The sequence below is a fragment of the Hylobates moloch genome, unplaced genomic scaffold, assembly GCF_009828535.3.
Source record: "Hylobates moloch isolate HMO894 unplaced genomic scaffold, HMol_V3 SCAFFOLD_14, whole genome shotgun sequence".
In the NCBI taxonomy this organism is placed as follows: Eukaryota; Metazoa; Chordata; class Mammalia; order Primates; family Hylobatidae; genus Hylobates; species Hylobates moloch.
In genome coordinates, this window is record NW_026652289.1 from 84254209 (window position 1) to 84266357 (window position 12149).

Here is a 12149-nt window from a genome sequence, read left to right on the forward strand (position 1 = left end):
ACAGCACACACACACATCATACATCCACAAATAGCACAAATACGCACTGAGCCAGGCCTCATGGAGATCCAGCAAAGGGTGCTGGCTTTCTCCCTGCCTCCCACGAGCCCTTCCAGGGAACCCCAAGGCCCCTGCCCCACAGCCTGCCTGCACCTCCCTCCCGCCTGCAGGAAGAGCTCTCCCCAGCTCTCTCTGCCAACTGACTCCACAAACCCTGGGAGGCAGACCCAATGGAGCCCTTCAGATGCAGGCCGGTTCACTTCCCAGTGCCCAGCCTCTGTGTGAGATGTCCCTGGTGACTGAGAACAAGAGGCCATGTAGGATAAAGCCAGTAGGAATCACAGAGCATCCAGCACCAGCAGGGCCTCCACAGGGGATTTCCCTCCCACCTCCCTCTGCTCCAGGTGGCCTCCCTGAGCTGCACCCCTAATGTGCCATTTCCAGATGGTGAACAACACTTGCACTGCAGTTTATCTCCTCGGAAATCCCCACAGCTCCCACCCCAGAACCATGCACAAAAAATATCTTCAACAGGTGGATACGGATGAATTAAGGTGCAAAATGAGAACCATTAAATACATACTTGCAAGCCATTTCTCTTAAAAGGTACTAGAGCTAAGATCCTTAAAGACTTGCATCCACCATTATTGCAGAGGACTATTCAGATGTTGTGGGAAGACATATTGTTTTATAAAAGTATAAGAATGGACTCTGATGATGGCTTGGGAATATATTGGTCTAATATCCACTTCTCTCTCTCTTCCAGGGTCAGAAATCTTGGATAGAGAAAACCTTTTGCAAACGGGAATGTATCTTTGTAATTCCTAGCACGAAAGACTCTAACAGGTAAATTGAAAGCCACGATTAAGACATTATCCAAACCAGTGCTTGTCTACCACTATTCTCATGTTTGTAAGAGGCAGAAAGAGGAGTCCAGAAGGGTGGCCAGAATCCATTCCCCATAGGAGTCACTAACAAGGGAGTCACTTGGGCTCCTTGTTACTCCATTAACATGTAAATGGCTTCAGAAAAGAATTTCTATCTGCCACTCACCCTAATGCGAACTCTCATAGCCAAATGGGCCCACATCATTCCTCTTAGTCTCAGCAAGATCAAGGAGCTGAGGGCTTTCAACGGGTTTCCAGGATATTTTCCAGGCCTCTTCAATAGAGTTTCATAATGTATTTAGATGAAAAGGAATTTCCATCACAGGAAAGATCTGAGCAGTTGAATGAACTAGCTATAACTTTGTTAAAGGATTTGGCTTATACACAAAACATCAAATAATTTTATTCACCTACATGAAAATGCATCAGTTAAAAGCTGAACAGAGGCCTTGTAAAGTCATGCAAGTAGAGATTAATTTAACTAAAATGTCTCATCTCTAAGAGCAGAAGCTATGAGGCTGAGTCTGGGGGAAGGGGAACAATTTATCCACACATTCATCCAATATGAAATTCATGCAGATAGAATAATGACACAGAAGTACACACTCTTCGAGATCACCTGGTTCAAATTTGTTTCACATATGCAATCACAGTCCCTCCACATCCGCAAGCTGCCCCTTGCCCCACACCACCCTGCAGATTCTCCTCCCTGCTTAAACCCCAGTGATTGCCCCCCGAGGTAAGAAATGCCTTTATGAAACAATGCCAACGGTCACAAAAGTCTCCCCTTTGTTGCATCTACATGTCCCTTCTTATTTCAATGGCACATAGGCCATCCTGGGAACTCTCTGTGCCAGCACTGCAGTCCTCCATGAAGCCAGACGCCCAGGCAATAGAGGGCATAAGGTGCTTCTGGGCTCACATACAAGCCTCCTTGATGCACTCCATGCAGTCCCCAGCATGGATTAAAAAAACAAAACAAAACAAACTAGAATGAAAAAACCAACCGTTTAAACCCTTGGAAATGATCCCAAAGACAAACAGCAAGTAAAGAAATATCTTTAGAGAAAGCCAGCAAAAATTCAGTAAGGAAAGCTAGAGTCTGTGGGATTTGAACCAAGAGTTTCCTCCTTCCCTCTGCCCAGCTCAGCAAGATGGAGACTCTACTCCAGACTGCTGCAGCCAAGAACACAGAGCTCCCTCTCCACCAGCTCCCAGTCAGGGGGCTTTCTTCCAGGGAGGAGCAGGATTTCAGCATTTCTCATCCTGTCCCTTACCACCTGTTGCTGAGGCTAAGTCCTGGATGAATGCAGTTGAGGGATAGAGGCTCCCTTCTTCCACCCGTGCCCCACTCATGTAAGCAGCAACCACAGAAAGTGAGAGTGGTTATACTGGATTCAGACAAAACATAGTTTAAAGCAAGAAAATGTAACTAGAGATATTAAGGACATTTTGTAATGATAAATGAGACAATCCATCAGGAAGTTATAACAAATATAAACATATATGTACCTAAAACAGCATCAAAATGCATGAAGCAAAACTGACATAAACAAAGGGAGAAGTAGACAATTCAACATGACAGTTGGAGACTTCAATACCCCACTTTCAATAATGGATAGATCACCTAAACAGAAGACCAACAAGGGAATAGAAAGCTTGAACAACATCATAAACCAATTAGGCTTAACAGATAACTATAGAGCACGCCACCCAATAACAATAGAAAACACATTCTTCTCAAGTGTATATGGAACATTCTCCAGCATAGACCATGTGTTAGTCCATTAAAAAGCCTCAAAATATCTAAAAGGATAGAAATAATACAAACTGTCCTCCAACCACAATGAAATAAAATTAGAAATAAGAAACCAATAGGAGGAAAAAAATTGCAAACTCATAAATATGTGAAAATTAACACACTACCAAATAACCACTGGGCTAAAGAAAATGTCAAAAGGTAAATTAGAAAATACTTTTAGATAAATGAAAATGAAGACATAACAAACCAAAACTTAGGGGATGCAGGTAAAGTAGTGTGGACAGGGAAATTTATAACTGTAAATACCTATATTAAGAAAGATCTTTAATAAATAACATAACTTTCTACCTTAAGACACTGGAAAAAGAAGAGTAAACTAAACCTAAAGCAAGTAGAGGGAAGGAAATAATGATTAAAGTGGAAATTAATGGGAAAGAGAATAGAAAAGTAGAGAAATTCAATGAAATTAAAAGCTCTTCTTTAAAAAGCTCAGCAAAATTCACATATCTTTAGCTAGAGTCATAAAAGAAGAGAAAGATAAGACTCAGATGACTAGAATCAGAAATGAAAGACAGGACATTACTACCAATCTTATAGAAATGAGTATAAAAGAATACTATGACTTATATGCAAACAAATTAGATAACTTAGATGAAATGGGAAAATTCCGAGAACTATACAAACTGCCAAAACTGACTCAAGAAAAAGTGTACAATCTGAGCAGATCTATAAGGAGTAAAGAGATAGGATTAGTAATAAAAAAACTGCCCAAAGAAAAGCCCAGGCCCACATGGCTTTTTCAATGAATTCTAAAAAACATTTAAGGAAGAGTCAATACCAATTCCTCACAGACTCTTCAAGAAAATAGCAGAGAGGGGAACATTTCCCAACTCATTTAATGAGGCCAGTACTACCCAGATACCAAACTAGACAAAGACATTACAAGATAGAAAACTATAGATCAATATCTATTATGAACATGGGTACAGAAATTCTGAACAAAATACTATCAAACCAAATCCAGTAACATATAAAAATAATGATACACCATGACCAAGCAGGGTTTATCCCAGGAATGTAAAGTTGGTTTACATTAGAAAAATAATTAATGTAATATAGCATATCAATATAGTAGAAAAAAAATCACATGATCTTTTCAATAGGCACAGCAAAAGACTTGGATAAAACTCAACACTCTATAAAAAATCACTCAGAAAACCAAGAATAGAAGGGAACTTCCTCAACCCGATAAAGAACAGCTATAAGGAATCCACAGTTAACATGAGACTTAATGGTGAAAGATTGAATGCTTTCCTCCTAAGATTAGGAACAAGATAAGGATGTCCTATCTTACTACTTCTATTCAACATTTTAATGGAAGTACAAACCAAAGCAATTAGGTAAGAGAAAGAAAGAAAGAAAAAGTATTGAGATTGGAAGGCGAGAAGTAAAACTCTCTATTTGCAGATGACATAATCTTATACATAGAAAAATCCTAAGGAATCCACCAAAAAATATTAGAACTAATAAATGAGTTCAGTAAGATTGTGGCATATAAGATCAATACACAAAAATCAAGTGTATTTCTATACACTTGCAATGAACTATATGGAAATGAAACTGGTAACATAATTTATCTATAATTGCATCAAAAAGAATAATAGGAGGACTCACATTTTCTGATTTCAAAACTTAATACAAAGCTACAGTAATAAAAGGACAATGATACTGGCATAGGATAGACATATAGAAAAATGGAACAGAATTGACAGTCCAGAAATAAACCCACACACCTATGGCAAATCGATTTTTGGCAAGGGTGAAAAGTACTTTCAATGGGGAAATAGTAGTCATCTCTTCAGCAAATGGTACTGGAATAACTGGATAGCCACAAGCAAAAGAATAGTCTTGGACCCTTACCTCATGCTATCTATAAAAGTTAACTCAAGATGGACCAAACACCTAAATGTCAGAGCTAAAACTATAAAACTCTTAGAAGAAAATGTAAGGGTAAATCATGACCTGGGATTTGGCAAATGATTCTGAGATATTACACCAAAAACATGGACAACAAAAACAAAAAGAAAATTGGCTTTACCAAAATTAAACACTTTGTGCTTCAAGGGACGCTATCAAGAAAGTGGAAAGACAACCCACGGAATGGGAGAAAATATTTTCAAATTATGTCTCTGATAAGGGACTTGTATCCAGAATACAGAAAGAGATCCAATAATTAAAAAAAAATAAATAACCCAAATTTTTTAAATGGGCAAAGGAAATGAATAGACATCTTTCCAAAGAAGATACACAAATAGTCAATAAGCACATGAAAAGATGCTCAATGTCCTTATTCTTCAGGGAAATGCAAATCAAAACCATGATGATATACTGCTTCACACTCAGAAGGAAGACTAGAATGAAAATGTAAGATAATGCCTGGGAGAGGATATGGAGAAATCAGAACCCTCAGACACTACTGGTGGAAATGTACAATGATACAGCCACCTTGGAGAACAGTTTGGCAGTTCTTCAGAAGAGTAAACATGGAGTAACCGTATGACCCAGCAATCCCATGCCTAGTGTATACCCAAGAAAAATGAAAACATTCATCTACTCAAAAACTTGTTACATAAATATTCATAGCAGCATTATTCATAATAGCCGAAGAGTGCAAATAACCCAAATGTCCATTAAATGATAAATAGATAAACAAAGTGTTCATCCATTCATACATGAGAATATTATTCAGCCATGAAAGAGAGTGAAGTACCGACACATGCTACAATATGGAGGAACCTTGAAAACATGCTAAGAAGCTGGTCTCCAAAGACCAGATATTATAGGACTGCATTCATATGAAGTGTCCAGAACATGGAAATCCACAGAGATAAAAAGTAGACTTGTGATTGCTTATGGCTTGGGGAGGGGTGCACAGGTAGATAGATGGTGGTGAGAAGGAAGGTAACTTAAAGTATGCCATGCCAAATTTCTTTTTTTTTTTTTTTTTTTTTTTTACTGTCGCCCAGGCTGGAGTGCAGTGGCGCGATCTCGGCTCACTGCAAGCTCCGCCTCCTGGGTTCACGCCATTCTCCTGCCTCAGCCTCTCCGAGTAGCTAGGACTACAGGCGCCCGCCACCACGCCCGGCTAATTTTTTTTTGTATTTTTAGTAGAGACGGGGTTTCACCGTGGTCTCGATCTCCTGACCTCGTGATCCGCCCGCCTCGGCCTCCCAAAGTGCTGGGATTACAAGCGTGAGCCACCGTGCCCGGCCCGCCATGCCAAATTTCTTTTTGAGGTGATGAAAATGTTCGAAAATTAACTGTGATGATGATTGCACATATCTGTCAATACTAAAAAACATTTAATCTCTCTCTCTCTATATATATAGTTTATATATATATATAATAATTATTATTATTTTGAGACAGAGTCTCACTCTGTCACCCAGGCTGGAGTGCAGTGCCACAATCCTGGCTCATTGCAACCTCCGCCTCCAGGGTTCAAATTATTCTCCTGCCTCAGCCTCCTGACTAGCTGGGATTACAGACATGTGCCACCACACTCGGCTAATTTTTGTGTTTATGGTGGAGACGGGGTTTCACAATGTTGACCAGGCTGGTCTCAAACTCCTGACCTCAAGTGATCCACGTGCCACGGCCTCTCAAAGTGTTGGGATTACAGGCGTGAGCCACCGCACCTGGCCTGAATCATATACTTGAAATGGGTTGATTATGTATTACATGAATTATATCTCAATAAAAGGAAAAAAGAGAGAGAGAAAGAAACAGGGAGGGAGTGAGGGAGGGAAGATGGAAGGCCATCAGAAGGAGGGTCGGAGGGAGAGAATGGGGAAGGGAGGAGGGAAAAGAAAAAGGAAAACAAAAAGGAAAGACAAGGCAGGGAGGAAGCCCCAAGGCTGGCCCCATGGGAGCACAGAAGGCCTCCTGGCAAGGGCCCTGCACATGTGCGTTACACACTCACACATCTAGCCCAGTAAAGATATCCTTTCCAGTCCTCAAGCCGACTCCATCCCCAGCTCTTCCACCCCCAGCTCTCCCACCCCATTTGCTAGGGTGCACGGCTGCCCACGCAGGCTCTTGGTGGGTCCAGGAACAGACCTGCCCTCCATGCCTTCCCTGGATTCCATCTCCACCAAGACATCACTCCAGGCTACTGCAGTTCTTCCTAACAAACTGTTCAAGTTTTTGGTGGGTCCAGTCCACTCAAAACAGTGGCAGCCAAAAATGATGGAGTAACAGATGAAATCCTAGGCACACTAGGAAAAGAAACTGGCACAAAGCCAGGGAACATGTTCAGAGAAGACTAGAAAGCCAGAGTTCAGGGAGGGCATAAGAAGTTGGCTGGGTTTTGGGAGAGACGCTGTAGAGCTAGAAGATCCCTGATGCTGGGGCAGGTTATGGCCCAATGGGCCATCTGTCCAAGGCAGAAAAAGACATATATTGGTCACTTTTGAAATAGCCTTTTAGCATTACTTGGGTGGAGAAATGTTTTACTAAGGAACAGAACAATTCAACAATACGGAAAAACTTGGCTAACACCTAAGTAAGTAAGTTTAGAACTTTGGGAGGCCAAGGCAGGCAGATTGCTTGAGCCCAGGAGTTCGAGACCAGCCTGGGCAACATGGCAAAATGCTGTCTCTACTAAAAATACAAAAACTAGCTAAGCATGGTGGTGCATGCCTGTGGTCCCAGCTACTAGGGAGGCTGAGGTGAGAGGATCACCTGAGCTTGGGGAGGTCCAGGCTGCAGTGAGCTATGATAGCGCCACTACACTCCAACCTGAACAACAAGAGAAAGAAAAATCTGGAAGGTCAACTCTATATTCAGAGGGCATGTCTACACTTTGTCACAGAATGTTCAGTACTTGATGTTTATACTGATGTTATCAAGACATCAAAAAGTTAAAATATTTTCAGAAAGAAAGAGCAACCATCCAATGTGTCTAAAATCGACTGGCATATAAAGAGATAGCACTGATTATCTGGAAAAGGCCGTCAGATGGGGCATTTCTGTCCCTAATAAAGCTCACTTACTAAAGTGTTACTAGGCTCCTGTTTGGGCCCAACTCACCTGCTGAGGTTAATTAATCTTTGCTAATGAAGGGGAAAGGGAGAGATTGTTGTAGAAAGACCCTGCTTTGCCTTTGTTTTCAGGTGTTGCTGTGGCCAGTTCACCAACCAGCATATCCCCCCTCTGCCAAGTGCAACACCCAGCAAAAATGAAGAGGAAAACAAACAGGTGGAGACTCAGCCAGAGAAATGGTCTGTTGCCAAGCACACCCAGAGCTATCCAACAGATTCCTATGGAGTTCTTGAATTCCAGGGTGGCGGATACTCCAATAAAGCCATGGTGAGAAAGGCCTTCAGACATGGTGCCACTAGGATCACAGCTTCCATTGGCGGCCAGTCCCCCAGCCCCAAACTGCAGATACCTGGTCTCCTTCATGGCTGTAGCTCAATCTTCATAGATATTTCATTGAAAAACCAAGAGATATATCTGTGCACATGGCTTTTAGCCATGAGGCTTGGAAACTGGACACCACTGTAAAGAACATCTAGTGTCCCGTAAATCCATACCAAAGCTCTGAATCCACAAACCAGGCTCTGGCCCAACCCTGCAAACACACTCCATTGCTCCATCTTCAGTAACGAAAGACAAACTCCTTTTTCTAATAACTGTGGACCTGCAGCCCCCTTAGATGTGTTGAGAGTCTTTGGAAATATTTTCCTTTGTGGTCTGTCCACAGCTTCCCTGGGCCTACACTAAGCTGGCCTGAGAAGGACCAAGGTCCCTCACATTTGCATGTAAACAAGGAATGCCCTCTGCCCTTCCAGTGAGTCCTGCCAGAGTGGGGGAGACTTCAGCTCTGTGATCCGTTCCAGCTCACTCTGAATTACACTCCTACATGCCCAGTCACAGCCTTTTTGCAATTTCATTTTATTTCACTGGCCCAACGTCATTGTTAAAATAAAATTTAGTTGTGTTCCAAATGCTGCAATATACAGTCTTCTGAAATGGCACCCTACATGTTAGCCCAGACACAAAGAAGCAGTTCATAGGAGACAAGGCATCTGAGCATTATTAACCTCCTCCTCACTTTGAAGAGAAGGTCAAGTTCATGTGTGGGCCCATGATCCCCTGACCCATTTACTCAACAATATCCTCATCCAACTTCTTGGGCCACTGTTCTAGCTAAGCCAGCTTTGGAACCTATTCCTCCAAGGTTAGGATTGCCAGATAAAATACAGGACACCCAGTTATATTTGAATTTCAGACATATAATGGATAAATTTTCAGTACAAATATGTCCCAAATATTGCATGATTTATTGCATTTAATAAAAATGTTGTACTGAAACATTTTTCATTGTTCCTCTAAAATTCAAATTTAACTGGGTGTCTTGGTCTGTTTGGCTGCTATAACAAATTGCCTTAGGCTGGGTAATTTATAAACAACAGAAATTTATTGCTCACATTTCTAGAGTCTAGGAGGCCCAAGATCAAGGTGCCAGCAGATTTGGTGTCTGGTGAGGGCCCATCCTCTGCTTCATAGATGGCACCTTCTTGCTGTGTCGTCACATGGCAGAAGCAGAGAACAAGCTCTCTGAGTCCTCTTTTTTTTTGAGATGGAGTTTCTGTCTTGTTGTCCAGGCTGGAATGCAATGGCGCAATCTTGGCTCACCGCAACCTCCGCCTCCCAGGTTCAAGTGATCCTCCTGCCTCAGCTTCTGAAGTAGCTGGGATTACAGGTGTGCACCACCACACCTGGCTAATTTCATATTTTTTTAGTAGAGACGGGGTTTCAACATGTTGGTCAGGCTGGTCTTGAACTCCGGACCTCAAGTGATCCACCTGCCTCGGCTTCCCAAAGTGCCGAGATTACAGGCGTGAGCCACCATGCCCAGCCCTGAGTCCTCTTTTATAAGGACACTAGTCCCACTCATGAGGGATCCATGCTCATGACGTAATCACCTCCTGAAATCCCACTTCTTAACACTATTGCATTGGGAATTAGGTTTCCACGTGAATTTTAGGGGAATACAAACATTCAGACCATGGTACCAGGCATCTTTTATTTGTATTTGCTAAACCTGACAATCCTCTCCAAAGTTCCCTTCAGTCACTTGGCTACAGACTCACACAGAGGGCTCCAGGGCCCTGAGGGAGAGACAAGCCAGGCAGTTCTTGCTTGGACATGAGCAATAGCCTCACTCCCCTTTGACATGAGAAGCCAAACCAAGAACAGAGGCTGAGTGCCACACACTCTTTCACAGTATATCCGTGTATCCTATGACACCAAGCCAGACTCACTGCTCCATCTCATGGTGAAAGACTGGCAGCTGGAACTCCCCAAGCTCTTAATATCTGTGCATGGAGGCCTCCAGAACTTTGAGATGCAGCCCAAGCTGAAACAAGTCTTTGGGAAAGGCCTGATCAAAGCTGCCATGACCACCGGGGCCTGGATCTTCACCGGGGGTGTCAGCACAGGTAAGAGCAGGCCCTTTCCCTCCCGATAATAAATGTACCACCCAGAACTCGTTGTGCCCCCCAAAGAGCTTCTAATAACTAAGGACAACAAAACACATTGCATCCTGATCCTATTTATGACAAAAGTGAAGTCTTTATTCCCTAGCTTGTGTTTTTTACTTTGATATGACTCTTAAAAAAAAAAAACAAACAGCAAATACAATAATGATTGTCATAATGGTCAACATCTCTGGGTCACCCATGACATGCAATATTCCTTGAACTGAGCCCTGTACAAGCATCATCTTCATTAGACCTCTCGACAATCCTTTTCGTGTTATAGGAAAGGAAATTGAGGCACAAAGACATTAAGGAACATACCAGGCAGTCTGGCTCTCAGTTTTCACTGAAGGCAGCCAAGGAATGCCAAAAAGACTCCAGTTATTTCCAACTTTAGGCCTTAGACATCTGTAAAGGAAATCCCTGCACAGTTGCTTTGGTTTCTGTTTTTGTTTTCCCGTTTCTGGAGTTAATGCAAGATTGCTAGTTATCATGATCTCAGACTTTCAATGTACTTTGTTTTAATGATAAAGATGAGTATGTCTCACCCCTGATCTGTAGGGAACGTAGGGACTCAGGGCAAGTGTCCCTAAATTTCATGAATGATGGTATGCTGGGAAGTAGAAGAGCCTAAAATATGACCGATGGCTGCTCACAGGTGTCATCAGCCACGTAGGGGATGCCTTGAAAGACCACTCCTCCAAGTCCAGAGGCCGGGTTTGTGCTATAGGAATTGCTCCATGGGGCATCGTGGAGAATAAGGAAGACCTGGTTGGAAAGGATGTAAGTGTTTTCTCTGCAAATGTTGGCAATTTTTTAAAATTAAGGATTGATTTTGAGGTAACTGTAGATTCAGATGCAGTTGTAAGAATAATAAGAGAGCTCCCTTGCAGCCTTTCCCGTTCCTCCAGTGGTAACATCTTGCAAAACCATAATGCAAGATCACAACCCGGATACTGTCATTGATAAGGTCAAGGTGCAGAATGTTTCTATCAACACGAGGATCCCTCCTGTTGCCCTTTCATATATATATACCTCATTCCTTCCTAGCCCCACCTCCTCCTTAACCCCTGGAAACCACTAATCTGCGCCACCCCCCATTTCAAGAAGGTTCTGTAAATGGAATCATACAGTAATGTAACCTTTGGGGACTGGCTGTTTTTTCACTCCACATAGTTCTCTGAACAAGCGTCCAGGTTGCCATATGTATCGGTCTTCACTCCTTTTTACTGCTGGATGACATCCCATAGTATGGAGGCACCAGTTTCTTTAACCATTTTTCTGTTGAGGAACAGTTTGGCTGTTACAAGTAAAGTAGCCATAAACATTCCAGTACAGGATTTGAGGTTAACAAAGGTTTTCATTTCTCTATGATAAATGCCAGAAGTGCAATTGCTAGGTTGTCATTATCTAAAACAATTAACTTTCTTTCTATTTTAATGTAACAATTGGCAAAAATGAAACCTTTAAAAGGCAGGGTAGAGAGGTGAGAATAGGATTTAGTGCAGTCACTCCACACATATGTATTGTGCTTGCTTCCCCTGTTGGTCTTAACATCCAAGTCCTGCAGGTCTGATTTGCGCTGTGCACTTTGTTAGGTAACAAGAGTGTACCAGACCATGTCCAACCCTCTAAGTAAGCTCTCTGTGCTCAACAACTCCCACACCCATTTCATCCTGGCTGACAATGGCACCCTGGGCAAGTATGGCGCCGAGGTGAAGCTGCGAAGGCTGCTGGAAAAGCACATCTCCCTGCAGAAGATCAACACAAGTAAGTGCTGGCACAGGCATGCACTCCTCCTGGGCTGATGCCATCACAGTGGTAACAAGGCTGAGAAGGAGATTGCCCAAGGGGATTAGAAGATTAACCTTGCTTCTTGTCAGATCAACAGAAAATGACTCACCTAGATGTCTTACCTTAGCCACCTACCAAATCACATTCACTGGGCTACAT

General features: G+C 42.5%; 1 protein-coding gene across 2 annotated transcripts in view; it reads left to right on the top strand.

Annotated features, from left to right (window-relative positions):
* Positions 1 to 12149, top strand: part of TRPM1 (transient receptor potential cation channel subfamily M member 1) — a 167333-nt gene that overhangs the window by 89097 nt on the left and 66087 nt on the right. For both annotated transcript variants that reach the window (XM_032175278.2, XM_032175279.2), the window contains 5 exons: positions 767 to 846; positions 7824 to 8019; positions 9944 to 10157; positions 10855 to 10979; positions 11795 to 11966. In XM_032175278.2, the coding sequence (XP_032031169.1) occupies positions 767 to 846; positions 7824 to 8019; positions 9944 to 10157; positions 10855 to 10979; positions 11795 to 11966 (787 nt within the window). The remainder of the gene's footprint in view (positions 1 to 766; positions 847 to 7823; positions 8020 to 9943; positions 10158 to 10854; positions 10980 to 11794; positions 11967 to 12149) is intronic.